The sequence below is a fragment of the Ceratotherium simum genome, chromosome 35, assembly GCF_057802395.1.
Source record: "Ceratotherium simum simum isolate JZ-2026a chromosome 35, ASM5780239v1, whole genome shotgun sequence".
Taxonomy (NCBI): Eukaryota; Metazoa; Chordata; class Mammalia; order Perissodactyla; family Rhinocerotidae; genus Ceratotherium; species Ceratotherium simum.
In genome coordinates this window covers 2,688,619-2,711,010 of record NC_141934.1, presented here as the reverse complement: position 1 = coordinate 2,711,010, position 22,392 = coordinate 2,688,619, and the positions used below count along the sequence as shown (strand labels likewise).

The 22,392-nt window shown below is 47.5% G+C and overlaps 1 protein-coding gene and 1 pseudogene across 1 annotated transcript; one reads left to right on the top strand and one right to left on the bottom strand.

The window, feature by feature from the left end:
- Positions 1 to 22,392, bottom strand: part of LOC101387609 (cationic amino acid transporter 4-like) — a 351,414-nt pseudogene that overhangs the window by 314,593 nt on the left and 14,429 nt on the right.
- Positions 15,972 to 18,705, top strand: LOC101395129 (cationic amino acid transporter 4-like). The gene is given in 5 exon segments (XM_014797336.2): positions 15,972 to 16,968; positions 17,432 to 18,024; positions 18,283 to 18,391; positions 18,492 to 18,554; positions 18,557 to 18,705. Coding segments are annotated over 5 exon segments (1,854 nt in total). The 5' UTR covers positions 15,972 to 15,986; the 3' UTR covers positions 18,664 to 18,705.

Here is a 22,392-nt window from a genome sequence, read left to right as displayed (position 1 = left end):
CATAGATTACATCATGTCCACCACCCAAATACTAATTACAACCCATCACCACACACATGTGCCGAATTATCCCTTTCACCCTCCTCCCTCCCCCCTTCCCCTCTGGTAACCACCAATCCAATCTCTGTCTCTATGTGTTTGTTTATTGTTGTTATTATCTACTACTTAATGAAGGAAATCATACAGTATTTGACCTTCTCCCTCTGACATATTTCACTTTGCATAATACCCTCAATGTCCATCCATGTTGTCACAAATGGCTGGATTTCATCGTTTCTTATGGCTGAGTAGTATTCCATTGTGTATATGTACCACATCTTCTTTATCCATTCATCCCTTGATGGGCACTGAGGTTGCTTCCAAGAATTGGCTATTGTGAATAATGCTGCAATGAACACGGGGGTGCATGTATCTTTATGCATTGGTGTTTTCAAGTTCTTTGGATAAATACCCAGCAGTGGAATAGCTGGATCATATGGTAGTTCTATCCTTGATTTTTTGAGGAATCTCCATACTGTTTTCTATAGTGGCTGCACCAGTTTGCACTCCCACCAGCAGCGTATGAGACTTCCCTTCTCTCCACATCCTCTCCAACACTTGTTGTTTCCTGTCTTGTTAATTATAGCCATTCTGACGGCCATGAGGTCATATCTCATTGTAGTTTTGATTTGCATTTCCCTGATAGTTAATGATTTTGAACATTTTTTCATGTGTCTGTTGGCTATCTGTGTACCTTCTTTGGAGAAATATCTGTTCAGGTCTTTTGCCCATTTTTTAATTGGGTTGGTAGTTTTTTTGTTGTTGAGATGCATGAGTTCTTTATATATTTTGGAGATTAAGCCCTTATCAGATGTATGGTTTGCAAATATCTTCTCCGAATTGTTAGGTTGTGTTTTCATTTTGTTGATGGTTTCCTTTGCTGTGCAGAAGCTTTTTAGTTTGATGTAGTCCCATTTGTTTATTTTTTCTATTGTTTCTCTTGCCCGGTCAGACATGGTGCTTGAAAATGTGTTGCTAAGACCGATGTCGAAGAGTGTACTGCCTATGTTTTCTTCTAGAAGTTTCATACTTTCAGGTCTTACATTCAAGTCTTTAATCCATTTGGAGTTAATTTTTGTGTATGGTGTAAGGTAAGGGTCTACTTTCATTTTTTTGCATGTGGCTATCCAGTTTTCCCAACACCATTTGTTGAAGAGACTTTCTTTTCTCCGTTGTATGTTCTTGGCTCCTTTGTCAAAGATTAGCTGTCCATAGATGTGTGGGTTTATTTCTGGGCTTTCGATTGTATTCCATTGATCTGTGTGTCTGTTTTTGTGCCAGTACCATGCTGTTTTTGTTACTATAGCTTTGTAGTATATTTTGAAATCAGGGAGTGTGATACCTCCAGCTTTGTTCTTTTTTCTCAGGATTCCTTTACCTATTCAGGGGTTTTTGTTGTTCCATATAAATTTTAGGATTCTTTGTTCTATTTCTGTGAAAAATGTTGTTGGAACTTTGATAGGGATTGCATTGAATCTATAGATGGCTTTAGGAAGTATGGACATCTTAACTATGTTAATTCTTCCAATCCAAGAGCATGGAATATCTTTCCATTTCTTTGTGTCTTCTTCAATTTCTTTCAGCAATGTTTTATAGTTTTCCGTGTACAGCTCTTTCATCTCTTTGGTTAAGTTTATTCCTAGGTATTTTATTCTTTTTGTTGCAATTGTAAATGGGATGGTATTCTTAATCTCTCTTTCTGCTACTTCCTTGTTAGTGTATAGAAATGCAACTGATTTTTGTATGTTGATTTTGTATCCTGCAACTTTACCATATTCGTTTATCACTGCTAAAAGTTTTCTGGTGGATTCTTTAGGGTTTTCTATATATAAAATCATGTCATCTGCAAATAGTGAAAGTTTCACTTCTTCCTTTCCAATTTGGATCCCTTTTATTTCTTTCTCTTGCCTGATTGCTCTGGCTAGGACTTCCAGTACTATGTTAAATAGGAGTGGTGACAGTGGACATCCTTGTCTGGTTTCTGTTCTTAGAGGGATAGGTTTCAGTTTTTCACCATTGAGGATGATATTAGCTGTGGGTTTCTCATATATGGTCTTTATTATGTTGAGGTACTTTCCTTCTATACCCATTTTATACAGAGTTTTTATCATAAATGGATGCTGTATCTTGTCAAATGCTTTCTCTGCATCTATTGAGATGATCGTGTGATTTTTATTCTTCATTTTATTAATGTGGTGTATTACATTGATTGATTTGCAAATGTTAAACCATCCCTGCATACCTGGAATAAATCCCACTTGATCATGGTGTATAATCTTTTTAATGTATTGTTGTATGCGATTTGCTAGTATTTTGTTGAGGATTTTTGCATCGATGTTCATCAGTGATATTGGCCTGTAATTTTCTTTTTTTGTGTTGTCCTTGTCTGGTTTTGGTATCAGGGTAATGTCGGCTTCGTAGAATGAGTTAGGGAGCTTCCCCCACTCCTCAATTTTTTGGAAGAGTTTGAGAAGGATAGGTATTAAGTCTTCTTTGAATGTTTGGTAGAATTTACCAGGGAAGCCGTCTGGTCCTGGACTTTTGGGGAGGTTTTTGATTACTGTTTCGATCTTCTTACTGGTGATTGGTCTATTTAAATTCTCTACTTCTTCTTGATCCAGTTTTGGAAAGTTGTATGATTCTAAGAATTTATCCATTTCTTCCAGATTGTCGAATTGGTTGTCATATAGCTTTTCATAGTATTCGCTTATAATCTTTTGTATTTCTGAGGGGTCGGTTGTATTTTCTCCTTTTTCATTTCTGATTTTACTTATTTGTGCCTTCTCTCTTTTTTTCTTGGTGAGTCTAGCTAAAGGTTTGTCTATTTTGTTTATCTTTTCAAAGAACCAGCTCTTGGTTTTATTAATTTTTTCTGTTGTTTTTTTAGTCTCTATTTCATTTATCTCCTCTCTGATTTTAATTATTTCCCTTCTTCTACTGATTTTGGGCTTTGTTCTTCTTTTTCCAATTCCTTTAGGTGCATTGTTAGATTGTTTATTTGAGATTTTTCTTGTTTGTTGAGATAGGCCTGTACTGCTATAAACTTCCCTCTTAGAACCGCTTTTGCTGTATCCCATAAATTCTGGCATGTCATATTTTCTTCTCATTTGTCTCCAAGTATTTTTTGATTTCTTCTTTGATTTCTTCGTTGACCCAGTCGTTGTTCAGTAGCATTTTGTTTAATCTCCATGTATTTGTGGCTTTTCTGATTTTCTTCCTATAGTTGATTTCCAGTTTCATACCGTTGTGGTCAGAAAACATGCTTGGTACTATTTCAATCTTCTTAAACTTATGGAGACTTGTTTTGTGGCCTAATATGTGATCAATCCTGGAGAATGTTCCATGTGCATTTGAAAAGAACGTGTATTCTTCGGTTTTTGGGTGGAATGCTCTGTATATATCTACTAGGTCCATCCGTTCTAGTGTATCATTTAAGGCCAATATTTCCTTATTGATCTTCCGTTTGGATGATCTATCCGTTAAAGTGGAGTGTTAAAGTCCCCTACTATTATTGTGTTACTGTCTATTTCTGTTTTTATGTCTGTTAATAATTGCTTTATATATTTAGGTGCACCTACATTGGGTGCGTAGATATTTACAAGTGTTATATCCTCTTGTTGGATTGTTCCCTTGATCATTATGTAATGCTCTTCTTTGTCTCTTTTTACAGTTTTTGTTTTAAAGTCTATTTTGTCTGATATGAGTATTGCTACCCCAGCTTTCTTTTCATTGCCATTTGCATGGAGTACCTTTTTCCATCCCTTCACTTCCAGTTTGTGAGTGTCTTTAGGTCTGAAGTGTGTCTCTTGTATGCAGCATATATATGGGTCTTGTTTTTTTATCCAATCAGCCACCCTATGCCTTTTAATTGGAGCATTTAGTCCGTTGACGTTTAAAGTAGCTATTGATAAGTGTGTACTTACTGCCATTTTTTAACTTTTTTTTCTCAGTGTTTTAGTACTGCTTTTCTGTTCCTTTCTTCTTCTATACAGAATTGATGGTCTCTTTAGTTTGACCTCTGTCTGAAAGCTCTACTCTTTAACTCCCCTCCTCCTTCCTTTTATGTTTTTGATATCATATCTAACCTCTTTTTTGTGCATTTGTATCCATTACCCTCTTATCATGGAAATAGATAATTTTTCCTATTTGTGGTCTTCTCTTTTCCCCTTAAATCAATCCCTTTAACATTTCTTGTAGCACTGGTTTCTTGGTGACAAACTCCTTTAATTTTTGCTTGTCTGGGAAATTTTTGATCTCTCCTTCTATTTTGAATGATAACCTTGCTGGAGTTATTCAAGAGTATTCTTGGCTGTAAGTTTTTTCCTTTTAGCACTTTAAATATATCATGCCACTCTCTTCTAGCCTGTAAGGTTTCTGCTGAGAAGTCAGCTGATAGCCTTATGGGGTTTCCTTTGTATGTAATTTGACTTTCTCTTGCAGCTTTTAGGATTCTCTCTTTATCTTTAATTCTGGACATTTTGATTATGATGTGTCTTGGTGTGGGCCTCTTAGGGTTTATCTTGTTTGGGGCTCTCTGTGATTCCTGTACCTGGATATCTGTTTCCTTCCTTAGGTTAGGGAAGTTTTCATCTATTATTTCTTGAAATAGATTCTCTGCCCCTTTGTCTCGCTCTTCTCCTTCTGGGACACCTATAACACAGATGTTAGTGTGCTTGATGTTGTCCCAGAGGTCCCTTAGACTGTCCTCACTCTTTTTAATTCTTTTCTCTTTTACCTGTTCAGCTTGGGTAATTTCTTCTAGTCTTTCGTCCAGCTCGCAAATCCGTTCTTCTGTATCCTCTACTCTGCTTTTGAGTCCCTTTAGTGAATTTTTCATTTCCAGTATTGTATTCTTCATTTCTGATTGGTTCTTTTTTATATCTTCCATTTCTTTGTTGACATTCTCACTGAGTTCATCTATTCTTCTCCCCAGATCAGTGAGCATCCTTAACACTCTTTATTTGAACTCTCTGTCGGGTAGGTTGCTCATTTCTGTTTCACTTAGTTCCTTTTCTGGGGTTTTGTCCTGTTCCCTTACTTGGAATGTATTCCTTTGCCTCCTCATTTTGCCTCTTTCCCTGTGCTTGTGTCTACGTATTAGGTAGGTCAGCTACGTCTCCTGCTCTTGGATAGGTGACCTTATACAAGTGATGGCTTAGGAGGCCTGCAATGTGTTTCCCTCAGTTCTCAATGTTCCAGGGGTGACCCCTATGTGGGCTACGTGTGTCCTTCTGCTGTGGCCTGTTTGCTCTCCCTGTAGGCGCCCAAGGAGGCTGAGTTATGCTCCTGGCCAGCTGTTGTAATGCTCAGCTGCTTGTAGTTGTTGTGGGCCCTTCAGTCTCTTTATCAGGTGTGGGGAGCCCCAGCACAGTTGGCTGCAAGTTCTAATACCACATTTGTGTTGCAGTATTTCTTTTAAGTGAGTAGGCCACCAGCATGGTGGGTTGTTAGGCTCAGGGCCTTACAATTGCTATAAGCCTCCAGCCTTTAGGTCTCTTGTCAGCTCTCTGAGGATTGCAGCTGGGTGGGGCTGGCCTCAGGCACAGTAGCACCCAATTGTTTCAGGCTTTGGAAGGTGGGGCAAAACCCCCATGTGGGTCTTTGAGAAGCACAAGTCTTCTGCAGCTGACAAGCCCTGCTGCCCACAGGTCCACACACGCAGTCAACACTGTCCTGCCCCATGTGCGCACCCCGACCTCCTGAAGCGGACCCAGTCTCTCCACGGCGGGAGCCCCACACACTCTACCATAGCCCCACACTCTCCACTGGCTCCTTGTGCACGCCCTGCCCCACTGAAGTCAGTTCAGTTGCCAGGCTGCAGAGAACCCAGTCACCAATCTATGCAGGCCCACAAGTTGCCTGAGGGCTTGTTGTTGGGTGGGGCCAGTCTCTAGGGTGGGCTGCCCACCCTGGCTGAGCTGGATTAAATTGGTGCTCTAGCCGGTGGGGCAGACCCTTGGCTAGCAGGCCCCAGGGAGAACTCCAATGGCGTCTGTGTCAGCACGCCCACACCAGGCCACAACAATGGCCGCCGCCAATGTCCCAGTCCCTGGAGAGGTCTCACCTCTCACCGAGATGCACACAGGGCCTATCAGGTGAGTCTCTTTTCACCAAAGCACTGTGCACCTTTCTTTCTGGTGATTTTAGGTTGCTTTCTGAAATGGGTGAGTTTGCATGTGGGCCCTTTAAGAGCCGGTTTTAATGTCTTTGTGAACCAGCTTTTCTGGGGGTACTCCCCAATGTTTTAGTAGCAGGCAAAGTCAGATATTATGCCACTCATCTCGATTGTGCTGGGTCCACAAAATGCCCACAGCGGGGGTGCTCCCCGGCTTGGGGCCCCACTCCTCCAGGGAGGGCTGCGTACCTGTAGGCTGCTCCCTGGCAGCCGTGAGGCGCTGCGGCTTGTGAAGGCGCGTTTTTTTCTCTCCAGAAGGGAGTCTCTGCCTCTTCTACCTCAGTTAGGATTGTCCGTTGTTGCAGGAGATCCACCCATCCAGTTTTCAGTTCTGTCTCAGGGGTAATTTTTCCACGAGTAGTTGTAAATTGGCTGTGTCCGCGGGAAGAGGTGAGTTCCAAGTCTGCCTACACCGCCATCTTGACTTCCTCTCCTTTCTACTTATTTAGATCTTCTTTTTTTCAATGATTTTTTGTAGTTTTAGTGTACAAGTTTTGCATTTCCTTTGTTAAATTTATTCTAAGTATGGTTACATATATATTTTTTCTTTTTGATGCTATGTGAGCAGAATTGTTTTCTTAATTTCATTTCTGGATAGTTCATTGCTAATGTATAGAAATACAGTTGATTTCTTTTTATTGATGTTTTAATGGTTTTTAACATTGTGAAATTTTGGGTTGTACATTTTTGTTTGTCCATCACCATATATATGACTCCCTTCACCCCTTGTGCCCACCCCCCACCCCCCACCCCCACTGCCCCTGGTAACTACAGTACAGTTTTCTCTGTCCACAGTTTATATTCCACATATGAGTGAGATCATACAGTGTTTGTCTTTCTCTTTCTGGCTTATTTCACTTAACATAATATGCTCCAGGCCCATCCATGTTGTTGCAAATGGGACGATTTTGTCTTTTTTTATGCCTGAGTAGTATTCCATTGTATATACATACCACATCTTCTTAATCCAATCGTCAGTTGAGGGACACGTAGGTTGCTTCCACTTCTTGGCTATGGTGAATAATGCTGCAATGAACATAGGGTGCATAAGCCTCTTTGGATGGTTGATTTCAGGTTCGTTGGATAGAGTCCCAATAGTGGGATGGCTGGGTCATAGGACATCTCTATTTTTAATTCTTTGAGGAATCTCCATACTGTTTTCCATAAAGGCTGCACCAGTTTGCATTCCCACCAGCTGTGTATGAGGGTTCCTGTTTCTCCACATCCTCTCCAACACTTGTTGTTTTTTGTCTTGGTGATTATAGCCATTCTAAGGGGCATGAGGTGATATCTTAGTGTTGTTTTGATTTGCAATTCCCTGATGATTAGTGATGTTGAACATCTTTTCATGTGCCTATTGGCCATCTGTATATCTTCTTTGGGGAAGTGTCTGTTCATTTCCTCTGCCCATGTTTTGATCGAGTTGTTTGTTTTTTTGTTGTTCAGTTGTGTGAGTTCTTTATATATTATGGAGATCAACCCCTTGTCAGATGTATGTTTTGCAAATATTCTCTCCCAGCTGGTGTGTTGTCTGTTCATCTTGATTCTGGTTTCGTTTGTCTTATAGAGGCTCTTTAATCTGATAAAGTCCCACTTGTTTATTTTTTCTTTAGTTTCCCTAGTCTGGGTAGGCATGTCATCCAAAAAGATTCCTTTATGACCAATGTCAAATAGTGTGTTGCCTATATTTTCTTCTATGAGTTTTATAGTTTCAGGTCTCACCTTCAGGTCTTTGACCCAATTTGGGTTAATTTTTGTGAATGGCGATAGCAGATGGTCCACTTTCATTCTTTTGCATGTGGCTGTCCAGTTTTCCCAACACCATTTATTGAAGAGACTTTCCTTTCGCCATTGTATGTTCTTAGCACCTTCGTCGAAAATTAGCTGTCCATATATGTGTGGTTTTATTTCTGGGCTTTCAATTCTGTTCCATTGATCTGTGTGTCTGTTTTTGTACCAGTACCATGCTGTTTTGATTACTATTGCTTTGTAGTATGTTTTGAAGTCAGGGATTGTGATGCCTCCAGCTTATTCTTTTTTCTTAGGATTGCTTTAGCTATTCGGGGTCTTTTGTTGCCCCATATACATTTTAGTATTTTTTTTTCTATTTCTGTGAAGAATGTCATTGGGATTCTGATTGGGATTGCATTGAATCTGTAGATTGCTTTAGGTAATATAGACATTTTAACTATGTTTATTCTTCCAATCCACGTGCATGGGATATCTTTCCATTTCTTTATGTCATCATGGATTTCTTTCAATAATGTCTTGTAGTTCTCATTGTATAGGTCCTTCACCTCCTTGGTAAGATTTATTCCTAGGTATTTTATTCTTTTTGATGCAATTGTAAATGGTATTATCTTTTTGAGCTCTCTTTCTGTTAGTTCATTATTAGCATACAGAAATGCAACTGATTTTTGTAGATTGATTTTGTACCCTGCAACTTTGCTGTAGTTGTTGATTATTTCTAATAGTTTTCCAACAGATTCTTTAGGATTTTCTCTATATAAAATCATGTCATCTGCAAATAGTGAGAGTTTCACTTCTTCGTTACCTATTTGGATTCCTTTTATTCCTTTTTCTTGCCTAATTGCTCTGGCCAAAACCTCCAGTACTATGTTGAACAGGAGTGGTGAGAGTGGGCAGCCCTGCCTCGTTCCTGTTCTCAGAGGAATGGCTTTCAGTCTCTCCCTGTTGAGTATGATGTTGGCTGTGGGTTTGTCATAAATAGCCTTTATTATGTTGAGGTACTTTCCTTCTATTCCCATTTTGTTGAGAGTTTTTATCATAAATGGATGTTATATCTTGTCAAATGCCTTCTCTGTGTCTATTGAGATGACCATGTGGTTTTTATTCTTTGTTTCGTTGATGTGATGTATCACGTTGATTGATTTGTGGATGTTGAACCATCCCTTGCATCCCTGGTATAAATCCCAGTTGATCATGGTGTATGATCTTTTTAATGTATTGCTGTATTCAGTTTGCCAATATTTTGTTGAGGATTTTTGCATCTATGTTCATCAGCAATATTGGCCTGTAATTTTCTTTCTTTGTATTGTCTTTGTCTGGCTTTGGTATCAGGGTGATGTTGGCCTCGTAGAATGATTTAGGAAGTGTTCCATCTTCCTCTATTTTTTGGAATAGTTTGAGAAGGATGGGTATTAAATCTTCTTTGAATGTTTGATAAAATTCACCGGAGAAGCCATCTGGTCCTGGACTTTTATTTTTTGGGAGGTTTTTGATTACTATTTCAATCTCTTTACTTGTGATTGGTCTATTCAGATTCTCCATTTCTTCTTGGTTCAGTTTTGGGAGTTTGTATGAGTCTAAGAATTTATCCATTTCTTCTAGATTGTCCAATTTGTTGGCATATAATTTCTCATAGTATTCTCTTATAATCCTCTGTATTTCTATGGTATCCATTGTAATTTCTCCTCTTTCATTTCTAATTTTATTTACTTGAGCCTTTTCTCTTTTTTTCTTAGTAAACCTGGCTAAGGGTTTGTCGATTTTGTTTTTCTTCTCAAAGAACCAACTCTTTGTTTCATTAATCCTTTCTACTGTTTTTTTGGTCTCAATTTCATTTATTTCTGCTCTGATTTTTATTATTTCTCTCCTTCTGCTGACTTTGGAGAGAAGTCCAAAGTTTGTTTTTTCTTCTTTTTCTAGTTCTGTTAGGTGTAATTTAAGGTTGCCTATTTGGGCTTTTTCTTGTTTGTTAAGGTGGGCTTGTGTCGCTATGAGTTTCCCTCTCAGGACCGCTTTTGCTGCATCCCTATGGTTTGGTATGGCATATTTTCATTTTCCTTTGTTTCCAGATAGTTTTTTATTTCTCCTTTAATTTCATCAATGATCCGTTGGTTGTTCAGTAGCATGTTGTTTAATCTCCACATTTTTGTCACTTTCCCAGTTTTTTTTTCATGGTTCATTTCCAGTTTCATAGCATTATGGTCTGAAAAGATGCTTGTTATGATTTTGGTCTTCTTAAATTTATTGAGGCTTGCTTTGTTTCCCAACATATGGTCTATCCTTGAGAATGTTCCATGCGCACTTGAGAAGAATGTGTAGTCAGCTGTTTTTGGATGGAGTGCTCTGTATATGTCTACTAGGTCCATCTTGTCCAGTTTTTCATTTAAGTCTACTATTTCTTTATTGACTTTTTGTCTGGATGATCTATCCATTGATGTAAGTGGGGTATTAAGATCCCCTACTATTATTGTGTTGTTGTTAATGTCTCCTTTTAGGTTTCTTAATAGTTGCTTTATGTACATTGGTGCTCCTATGTTGGGTGCATATATATTTATAAGTGATATGTCTTCTTGGTGGAGTGTCCCTTTTATCATTATATATTTCCCTTCTTTGTCTTTCTTAACCTGTTTTATCTTGAAGTCTACTTTGTCTGATATGAGTATGGCAACACCTGCTTTCTTTTGTTTGCCATTAGCTTGGAGTATTGTCTTCCATCATTTCACTCTGAGCCTGTGCTTGTCTTTAGTGCTGAGATGTGTTTCCTGGAGGCACCATATTGTTGGGTCTTGCTTTTTAATCCATCCTGCCACTCTGTATCTTTTGATTGGAGAGTTCAATCCATTTACATTTAGGGTAATTATTGATATATGAGGGCTTAATTTTGCTGTTTTGTCACTTATTTTCTGGTTCTTTTGCATTTCCTTTGTTTTTTGTCCCATTTGCTTCAGACTGCCAATTCAGTTTGATTGTTCTGTTCTATGACTCTTCTAGTTTTCTCTTTGTTTATCATATGTGGTTTTGTTTTGATTATTTGTTTAGTGGTTACCTTGAGGTTTGTGTAAAAAATCTTGTGTATGAGATATTCCATTATCTGATGGCCTCCTATTTCCTTATACTAAGTCAATTCAATCACTTTCCTCTTCCCCTTCTAAGTCATTCTTGTTATACCTTATTCTATCTTGTGTTGTGGCTGTGTGTTTACAGTGATGGGGTTAAATTTATTTTTGGTGAATTCCTTCCTTTGATCTTTGATTTTAGTATTTAAGTGGTTGCTAACCTATTCCAGTAAAGATCTACTATTTTTCTGAGTTTATTTACCTACGTTTCTCCTTGCTCCAAGCTTTGTATTCCCTTTTTCTTCTTTTTTTCAGGCCTGAGGGCCTTCTTGAGTATTTCTTGTAGTGGGGGTCTCGTGGCCATGAACTCCCTTAGCTTTTGTTTATCTGGGAGAGTTACTATTTCTCCATCACATTTGAGGGATATTTTTGCTGGATAGAGTATTCTTGGCTGAAAGTTTTTGTCTTTTGAATTTTGAATATATCATTCCAGTCTCTCCTAGCCTGTAAAGTTTCTGTTGAGAAATCCACTGAGAGCCTGATGGGAGTTCCTTTGTACATTATTTTTTGTTTTTTTTTTTTTGTTTTTTGTTTTGTTGTTGTTTTGTTTTTTGTTTTTTGCTGCCCTTAATATTGTTTCTTTGTCATTGACTCTGGCTAGCCTTACCACTAGGTGTCGTGGAGAGGGCCTTTGTCTGTTAATATATTTAGGTGACCTGTTGGCTTCGCTTACTGGTATTTCCTGCTCCTTCCCCAGATTTGGGAAATTCTCAGCTATTATTTCCTTGAATAGGCTCTTTGTTCCTCTTTCCCTCTCTTCTCCCTCAGGAATACCTATAATTCTTATGTTACATTTCCTAATAGAGTCAGATATTTCTTGGAGACTTTCTTCATTTCTTTTTAATCTTAGTTCTCCCTCCTCTTCCATCTGGAGCATATCTGTATTCCTATCCTCTAAAATGCTAATTCTTTCCTCCATATTGTCAGCTCTGTTCTTTAAAGATTCCAGATTCTCCTTTATCTCCTCCGTTGTATTCTTCATCTCCATCAGCACTGATTGGTTTTTCTTTATGATTTCAATCTCTTTTGTGAAGAAACTCCTAATCTCATTGAATTGTTTGTCTGTGTTGTCTTGTATTTCATTGAGTGTTTTTATGATAGCTATTTTGAAATCTCTGTCGTTTAGACTATGGATTTCTGTGTCTTCAGGGTTGGTTTCTGGGTGCTTGTCATTTTCCTTCTGGTCTGGTGATTTCATATATCTTTGCATTGTGGTTCCTGTGTTGGCTTTGTTTTTCCTCATCCTGGAAATCTCTGGTTGCAATTTCCACCCACCGACACTGTGTGGTGGTAAAGGGCTGTGTAATCTAAGCCCCCTGCTCTCTGCTGCGGTTTTTCCACTGCGATCCTCGGTTTTTCCGCTGCGATCCGCTGGTTGGATCACTTGATCTGGTCGGGTGGGATCGCTTGGTCTGGTCTGATCGGCTGAGCTGCAGGGTCTGGTTTGCGGGGAGGGGGGGCTCTCTCTTTTGCCCTCTGGGTCCCTGGCATGGGGGGCCTCTCGTTCGCCCCTCATTATCCGCTCTCAGGGGTGCTCAGATGTTGATGATAACCCTGTGGCTCTTCTGAGTCCTCTGTGCGTGAGTTTCCCACTGGCTGAGAGGGCCGGAAGAGCTACAGCTTCCTCGCTGAGGGCCGCCCCTCCACCCTCTCTGGGAGTGGCTTGGCCCTGGATCACTGATCTGATGGGGAGGGGGAGGAGTTCTCCTTACCTCTCCCCACTTCCTCCCGGGGCCCAGCACGTTCCACTCGCAGATGTATGGCAGTGTGGATCTTTCCTATCTAGCTTTTCACTGTCTGGGATTCCGTTGTTGGTCTGTGACTGTTCCTTTTGTTGTATCTTATTGGGGAAGAGTTCACGGGAAAGCTCACTCCGCCATGATGCTCGAAATACAATTGATTTTTGTATATTGTTCTTGTATCCTGCACCTTTTCTGAGCTTGTTTATCAGTTCTAATATTTTTTGTGTGGATTCTTTAGGATTTTCTACACATAAGATCATGTCATCACTGAAGTAACATCACAAGAAGTAAAAGAAGTTTTACTTCTTCCTTTCCAATCTGGATTCCTTTTATTTCATTTTCTCCCCTAATTGCCATGGCCAGAGCCTCCAGTAAAATGTTGAATACAAGTTGTGAGAGAGGACATCCTGATGTTGTTCCTGATCAAAGGGAAAGCTTCCAGTCTCTCACCATTGAGTGTAGTAGCGTAAGGTGTTTCGTAGATGGTCTTTATCTGTTTGAGGGTGGTCCCTTCTATTCCAGGTTTGTTGACTGTTTTTTCCTGTGTCTGTTGAGACGATCATATGGTTTTTGTCCCATATTCTATTAGTATGGCATATGACTGATTGATTTTCAGATGTTAAATCAGTCTTGCAACCTGGGATAAATCTCACTTGATCGTTTTCATATGTTGCTGGATTCGATTTGCTATTATTTAGTTGAGAAATTCTGCATCTATATTCATAAAAGATATTGATCTGTAGTTTTTTTGTGATGTCTTTGTTGGTTTTGGTGTCAGGGTGATCCTAGCTTTGTAGGATGAGGTGGGAAGTGTTCTCTCTTCTTCTTCTTGTAGATTTTGGTGTTTTGTCTTCACTGCATCTTCCTGGTGTTGCTCTGTGTAACTGCCTTGCTCAGTGGGGTCCAGCACTTAGACCAGCCATATCCCTGGAAGTTTACAGTTCACTATGTCAACCATGCTTGGCCACAAATACCCATTGCATGTTGGTGCCTGTGAAAGGGGGTGTGGTGAGAACCTCTCAGGGTAGATAAAAAGTCAGTGCTCTGAAACCCTGCACACCAGCTCTCAGGTGGTCATCAGTAAGGCCTTGGGAGAGCTCCTGTTACAAAACTGCCCAAGCCTCTTGGTAGGAAATGCATTTTTCTGGATTTCTGTGAAGGCATTTCGGAAGAAGGAACATCTTCTCAGTCATGTTTAGGCCACAAGGAGCAAGGTAAGGGATATGTCACCCCTGCAGCAAGTGGGAGCCCATCTGAGAAGTTCCTCAAGACAACATCAGCCAAATATCAGAAGAGGCAAGGGAGCTGGCTAAGGCAGAGTGTTCTAAGTAGCACCATCTTGTCTGGGAGTCCACCACCCTGTCCCCAGCCCACTGAGCCAGACAGCCTGCAGGTGCCCCTAAATCCTATTCCACACACCACATACAAACCTGACAACATGGAGAAAGTTCTGGGGAAAGAGGACATCTGTTTTGGTTTTGCTTTGCTTGGATGGATTGTCATCATTTTGCTGTAAACAAGTTCATACCCTGTCTCACCAACATTTCCACTTTCAAAGAAGTGGGAGGAGCAGAAGGACAAAGACCCCTCAGCCCCAGGAATAAATAAGTCTGAGGGGGGTTTGTGATGGTCATGGGGTGAGACACACATCTCTCCCCAAGATATGGGGACTGACATGGAGTGGATGCTCAGTCCCCGACACCTCTCATGGATATCCACAAGTGGGGATCTTCTGAAGGGTCCTCCAGTGTTGACAGGTGCTCCTGGGCTAGAAGGGGCTGCCATTGGTGTCTGAGGGGCCCTAGGGTGCCCCAGGCTCGAGGGCTGGTTGTCGTCCCCAGGAGTCTGCTTCCCTCCTTTCAGGACACGCTCTGTAGCTAGAACCTCAGAACAGACAGCATGAGTTCTGCCAACTCACAGAACGGTCCCCAAAGCCAGGCACTCCCTCGTCAGTGGATGAGGGTGGCTTCCTGCCGTCCCATTGTGCCGGGAGGTCAGGGACTGCCCAGGGCCTCTCAGCCAGATTCATACCCTCCTCGTACCAGAGTCTTGCCTGACGCTCGCAGCCCCCACACCTCCCACTGTTGAGGGGGCCTGGATGGTGCCCAACTGGTAGAGTATGGGGGCTGGGATGAGGGGTCAAGGAGGGTGTCTGCAGCAGTGAAAGCGGGTGAGCTCCAGATAGCACCCCCAGACCTGGACCTTAACCTCCACCAGCCTCCTGAGGCCACACCAGTGACCTGGGCTACTCACTTACCTGGTGGCCTGGGCTTCCTCATTCATGAACCGGGCACAGTAATAGGGTTTCTCTAGAACCTGGGGAGCTCTGGTCTTGACTGTGTGAGGTGTGGGTAGCATGGGCTGAGTGTGTGTGACTAGGAAGTAGGGCCCAGTGCTGGATCTGGAGCCCAGGGGTGGGGTGAGGGCAGTGCGCAGAGCAGTGGCAGTGGGGACAGCATGTGAGTCACAAGTTCTGCAGGGATGGACTCAGTCCTCAGAGGAGGGAAGTGCTCTGGTACCTGGGGACAGGGGCACGGTGGAACTGGCTCTGAGGGCAGCATAGTGGTGATGTGTCTGGGCACGGGGTGCGGCGAGGGGCCTTGGCTTCCAGTGCAGGGCCCAGGGCACCCCCTACTCCAGGCTGGGTGCACTGATACAGCAGCCTGGTGAAAGGGCGACAGGGAATAAACACTGCTGTCTGAGGCCAGATGGCTGCCCAGGCATATCCCAGGGCCACAGAGTCACTGCTGTTCCAAGTCTTGGAGGCCTGGCCGAGCTCCGGAGAAGCCTCAGGTTTCCATGCTGCTCTCAGATCCCACACCACTGGAAGGGCTCTTGGCCAGGATCCCTGGGGCTGCCACCTCCCCACCCCCAGAACCCCTCCCAAACATGCCCAAGTCTGCCTCCACCAGGCTCCCTCCCTTGGCTAGGAGGCAGACCAAAGGGATCTCCATGCTTCCTATGACCTCCTGCCCACCCTGCTAGCAGGCCCTGACCCTTGCCTCATCCAGCCCTCCAGCTAGCCGGTGGTTCCAGGCTTGGGTCCCCAGGGCAGAGTCAGGGCAAGGACGGAAGGCTGGTCAGGACCCTGCTGGGCAGCCTGTCACTCCCTCTGGTCCTTGTAGATACCAGCAGCTGGCTTGGTGCTCCTCTCAGCTGCCCACCATGGCCCAGGGGCTGCCCAGCACCACCAGCCTGGCGCGCTTCTGCCAGATGATGAACCGGCTGAAGACACTGGAGGAGCCCACCAGGGAAACATCTCTGCAGCGCCACCTGACCACGCTGGACCTGACCCTGCTGGGTGTGGGTGGCATGGTGGGCTCAGGCCTCTATGTGCTCACAGGTGCTGTGGCCAAGGAGCTGGCTGGCCCTGCGGTGCTTGTGTCCTTCAGCGTGGCTGCCGTGGCCTCCCTGCTGGCAGCCCTATGCTACGCGGAGTTTGGGTCTCGTGTGCCCCGTGCAGGCTCTGCCTACCTGTTCACCTATGTGTCCATGGGCGAGCTGTGGGCCTTCCTCGTCGGCTGGAATGTGCTCCTAGAGTACCTCATTGCTGGTGCCGCCGTGGCCCGTGCCTGCAGTGGCTACCTGGACTCCACCTTCAGCCACCGCATCAGCAGCTTCACTGAGGCCCATGTGGGCATCTGGCAGGTGCCCTTCCTGGCCCAGTACCCAGACTTCTTGGCTGCTGGCATTGCACTTTTGGCCTCTGCATTCATCTCCTGCGGAATCCGCGTCTCTTCCTGGCTCAAGCACACCTTCTCTGCCGTCAACCTGGTCATCATCCTCTTCATCATCATCCTGGGGTGTGTCCTGGTCCGCCCGCACAACTGGAGTGCTGAGGAGGGCGGCTTTGCGCCCTTTGGCATCTCTGGCATCATGGCCGGCACCGCCACTTGCTTCTGCGCCTTTGTGGGCTTTGATGTCATTGCTGCCTCCAGCGAGGAGGCTCAGAACCCGCAGCAAGCCGTGCCTATGGCCATCGCCATCTCGCTTGGCATGGCAGCTGTCTCCTACATCCTCGTCTCCATTGTGCTCACCCTCATGGTGCCCTGGCACAGCCTGGACCCTGACGCAGCACTTACTGATGCCTTCTACCAGCGGGGCTATAGCTGGGCAGGCTTCATCGTGGCTGCTGGTGCTATCTGTGGTAAGGGGTTCTCCCAGGCAAGGAGGGAGGGACCAGGATGGAGGGGCCCTGCCCTAAGCCTCCCAGGGAACACATCTCCATCTGGGCCTGTGTTCCCAGTTGCATCATGGGCCCAGGAAGGGGCTAATGATTAGACTCCCCATCCAGGCTTGTTGGGAGGGACATACTCACCCCCGACAATTGTACATTGAATGTCAGCCCTGGGCACGTGCTTCCAGGTATTTTCCTGGCAGAGGGACTCAGCCCTCATCACATTCTCCAGTGGGTCTGTCACCTAAACTGGGCTGTCCCATTCCTGGGTGGTGAGGGGGGAACAATCCAGCACCCCACATACATTCAGGCTCACTCTGAGAGACAAAACTCATGCCCATGTTCCCAACGGGCCACCCCTGCCCTGGCCCCGAGCAGTGGCCCCTGGTGGGCCTGTCCATCATGCTGACCAGTCTCCCACCCTCTGCCACAGCCATGACCACTGTCCTGCTCAGCAGCCTCTTTTCCCTGCAACACATGGTCCATGCCATGGTTGCTGACGGGCTCTTCTTTGAGGTCTTGGCCCACATACACTCCCGGACACAGGTGCCCGTGGTGGGCATCCTGGTGTTCGGGATCCTCATGGCTTTCCTGGCGCTGCTGCTGGACATCGAGGCACTGCTCCACTTCCACTCCATCGGCGTACTGTTGGCCTACATCTTCGTAGCCACCAGCATTATCATGCTACGCTTCCAGAGGGCCCCTCCATCCAGTTCCCTGGACCCAGCCAACGATGTGGGTACAGAGCAGGCCTCAGCCCCTGAGCCTGGGCAGCTGCGACCAGCCCTGAGGCCCTACCTCGGCTTCCTGGGTGGGTGCCGGCCTGGAACTGCCGTGGCTTGGGCACTCGGTGTCCTGGTGGCCTCGGCCATCGCTCTGGACTGCGTGCTGGTCTTCGGGGACTCGGCCCTGCACCTCCCGCTCTGGGGCTACACCCTGCTGCTCCTGCTCAGCTCCGTCATGTTTCTGCTCAGTCTCCTCGTCCTGGGGGCCCACCAGCAACAGCGCCGGCAGGACGCCTTCCAGGTACTTCCTCCAGCCAACACCCCTCACTCTCAGCCCAGCCAGCTCCCCTCGCCCCTCCCTCCTCTGCCGTGGCAGGGTGCACCAGGGCTCACAGGGTGGGGGAGGCCAGTCCCCCATCCCCCTCTTTCTGCATGATGAGTGGGCCCTTGTCTCCAGAATCTCCAGAGGCGGAGAAAGGCTCTGAGGACTCCCGAGAAATCAGGCCCTGGGCCAGCAGACCTTCCCACAGCCCAGCCCAGCCCTGCCCTTGCCCCTCAGGTTCCCCTGGTGCCCCTGACTCCAGCCCTGAGCATCCTCCTCAACATCGTCCTGATGCTGCACCTGAGCTCCCTGACCTGGCTGCGCTTCTCCATCTGGCTGCTGATTGGTGAGTGGGGGCCAGGCTGGGACCCGGGTGGGCTGCAGGAGGAGGGCAAGCAGGGAAGCAGGGCTGGGACCTTCCCATCAGGCTTGTGCCCCACTTGCAGGATTCGCGGTGTATTTTGGCTACAGCATCCAGCACAGCAAGGAGAACCAGCGGGAGCGGCCAGGTTGACTGCCCCACGCGGCAGTCTGGAGGAGACGGTGCAGGCCCTGCAGCCCCCCAGCCAGACACCTGCCCAGGAGCCCGGACACACGGAGCAGCCCACCAGTCCATGAGGACCGCTGGGGCCTGCCCACCTCCTCATGAGACTAGAGGTGCTGGAAGCCCCTTCTATCCGGGGCGGCTCGGGTTTGCAGGCCTGCCCAAGCTAGGGGTTCCTCGGGTCCTCAGGACCTTAGCCCAGGTGCCGAGCTTTGAGTCTTTGGGCGTGGGCCATGGCCAGTGCTGGTGTGGTGGACTCCTTGCCCAGTGCCTTCCAGTTTATGACCAACTCCAGCTGCCTGGGCAGGTCGAGAAGGGCAGGGATGGAAGAGGTCTGGAGCCCTGGGGATGCACAATAACTGCTAAGCCAGTCATATCTCCTGCTACCGTATCCACTATGGTGTTCTTTGTGACACTGAGTCCTCACTTGTCCCCGGGAACCAGGCGATTGTCCCCAATCCACAGCAGAGGTGCTGAGGTTTGCAAGGGGGAGACCACAGCACTGGGACAGCCCGAGTCAGGGACACGGCCAGGCCTGGGTCTCAGCACCCTGCCCTCAGGCCAATGCCCTCTGCCCAGCTCAGAGGGGAGCTACACACACTAGGCACATGGGCTCCCTGACAAGGCGGGGACAGGCTCCCTCAGGGGCGGATCCAGAGAGCAGAGCCTGGAACCCAAGGAAGCTACCTAGAAAGAGTCGTGGAGTTCTGGGGTTCCCTCGGTTTCCCAGGGCTCCCAGAGAGCAGACCATGTGCCTGAGGCCTGCCCCAGGATGTGGAGGCCCACCTGCCCGGGCACACACATCTCTCAGGCACAGGCCCACGTGGCCCACACGGCTCGCCTGGGGGTGCACACCCACGTGCAGACTGAGGCACAGCTGGTTCCAAGCTCAGGGCTGCCCCCAGCTCCCCAGCTGCCTCTCTCCCTGCCTGCCCCTCAGGGCTTTGTGATAAAGGCTCCGGACGGACACACGTGTGCAGGTGGTGGTGTGCAGGTACCTTCCAGCCTACCTGGTGGTGGTGGAGCCCCATCATTGGGGGTCTCCAGGCCCACCCTACACCCCCATTGGTCTCCCCAAGACCACGCTACGGCTGCCATAGATGCCTCCCCCTCCCCGTTTCTGCCTGTAAGGACCACACAGGAAGCTGCTGGCTCTGGCAGCTTTACTCCTCGGCTCTCTGCAGCCTTGACCTCAGCTTTCTCTGGGGCCCAAGGACAACCAGGTACCCGTGACCCCGCTCCAATGACCAGGCTCAGGGCCGTGTTCTCTCACCCTGGCCCTTCTGAACCCACCTCCCACGGACACGGCTCTGGGGATTGAGAGGAGCAGGGACCCCAAGGCTTTGCTGGGGCTCCAGGTGCCAGATGATTCCAGATGCTGCCAAGCCTGAGCCCCAGCCCTGGCCCTCCCTAACCTGGCCCATGTTGCTCCACCAGCAAGCTGCCACCATGCCCCTGGTCACCAGGGACCCATGAGAATGCCGCCCCTTGTATCCCTGGGGTGGGTACCCCCAAATCCCTGCCTCTCCCTGGGACCAAAAGAGGGCTTGGCTCCTGCAGCCCTGTCCCTCCCCTCCTGACCGTGAGCCCCGGGGCACGGGGAAATCCTCCAGCAGGCAGGACTCAGGCCCCCGGGAGGATTCCAGAGACAGAACCAGGCCAACTTGATGGGGGCTTCCATGTCCTCTGTTAGGGACATTCTCTCCAGCCCCTGGGCTCCACCTGGGATCTTGGTCAGAGCGTGGTCCTCATATAGTTGCCTCAGGCTGGGGTGGGCAGCTGCCCAGACATGGTCTCAGGTGTGACCTTGGGCAGCAGTGACAGACGTGTCCAGATTTACAGCCTCCTCACCCCATGGCTCCCAGGAACCCAGTGAGCAGGTTCCAGGGCGTTTGGCTGGGGGTCTCCAAGGAGACAGATAGAAGGTCCCAAAGGACCCAACAACTCAGCTCCTCCACCCTCCTCCCCATCCCAGCCCTCCACAGCCTGAGGGCTGCCATGAGGAAGGGGCTGGTGCTCATAAGCTGAGCAGGTTTGGGTTCAAGAAGTGCCTGTGCCCTTACCAGGGGTCCTAGAGGGTCAGATCATCTGCCCACCACACTCCTCACTGCATGGATGAGGCCCAGAGCTGGGAGAGGACCTGCCCTAGGAACCCAGCCCCAGAGCAGCTGAGACAACTCCTTTTGTCAGGCTTCTTTCTCCCTTGCCTTGGACTCTGGCTGCACAGACCCCCATGCAGGGCTGCTGAGAGGGGAGGGGCTCTACTGTGAGGGGAGTGCTGGCAGGGGGAGGAGGGCTGGGAGCCAGGCAGGGCCAGAGTCGACCACAGCCTGTGTGGGGACAGCTGGTGAGGGGGGAGCTGCTGGGAACACTGGAGACAGACTGGGAGACTGTTGTCCAGACCCAGACCCAGCAGGAGCCCCACTGGACCAGTGCCCTGTGTTGTGTTCCCCTGCAGGTCTCTATACAAAACTGGCTTCTGTGGTCCCAGGCAGCACCCTGCCAAGGCTGGAGTTGGGGAGGAACAGTCTGCCTGGGAGCTGAAGGGTGGAATTCTCCCCCCTACCCCCAGCCCGGGTCCTGCTACAGCCTCATCCAGGAGTCCTCAAGGCAGGGCCCCCACCCTTCCCAGTTCCCAACCACCAAAGGCTACAAGCCTCAGGGATAGGCCAGCAAGTGAGTTCCAGGGCTACCCTGGAGACAGTGTCCAGCTCCCAGCATCACCAGTGGGGGCAGGTGCTGGGCCCCCTCTAAGGCACCTGGGCAGCCGGGTGTGGGGGTGGGGAAGCCGGCTCTGTCTGCTCAGGGTTGGCAGTGCCCTTTGGGGCCTTTGTTGAACCCCCAGCCCGAGTCCCTGGTCTCAGCCCTGTGTCATTGCTGCGGACACAGGGACAGCAAGCTGGGACCTGCCTTGCAGAAGCTCTCTGCCTGCTGAGGGCATGGGGACAGGAGGGTCCCTAAACAGACACCACCAGTGGCAGTGGCAGAGGTGGGGGCAGGCCCGGGGCTCTGGGGTCCAGAGAGGGGCACTCACTCTACCCTAGGAACCAGGGAAGGCTTCCTGCCGGGAGACTCTCAGGCTGGTTTCCCAGGGGTCAGGAAGGAGTTCTAGGCAGAGACATAGGGCGGGCGAGAGCACAGGGTGAGGGGAGAAGGGTGTGGGCGGGGTCCAGCCCCACATGGTTGCAAAGGGCTGGGAGGTCAGCGACACCGGGCCGGGCCGGGCCCAGCGAGCAGTGTCAGGGGCATCACCTCCAGGCCCGGTGGCTGTGTGCACGTATGTGTGAGGGTGACGAGGTGACATGAGGTGACAGGAGGATGGGGGGTCTGCTTAGGAGACTCAAAGACAGGACAATACATGCAACACAAGATCCTTGAGTGCCTCCTGGGTCGGAAAATAAAAAGGTTTAGGACTGCTAATGGCACAGCTGGGGAAATTTAAATATTAGATTTATCTGCCAATGTTAGATTTTCTGAGTGTGACAAGAGGACAGCGGTCTCCTGGGGAAGGTCCTCACTCTCAGGACAGTGTTGTGGGGGTGAGTGTCCAGAGATCTGCCACTTACTTTCCAAGAGTTTCCTGTGAAATCTAGCTACATATATCTGGCTCACTCTAGAGAGGGAGGGAGAGAGCAAATGCAGCAAGATGGTATGAAAAAAAAGAGAAACAACCCTGGTGAACCCAGATGAAGGCTATATGAGTTTTCACGGTACTAATCTTTGAGGTTTTCTAAAGATTCCCTTAAGATAAAATCTTAAGGGAAAAGTAAAGAAAGCCCTCTGTGCCATGGAGGCAGATGCTA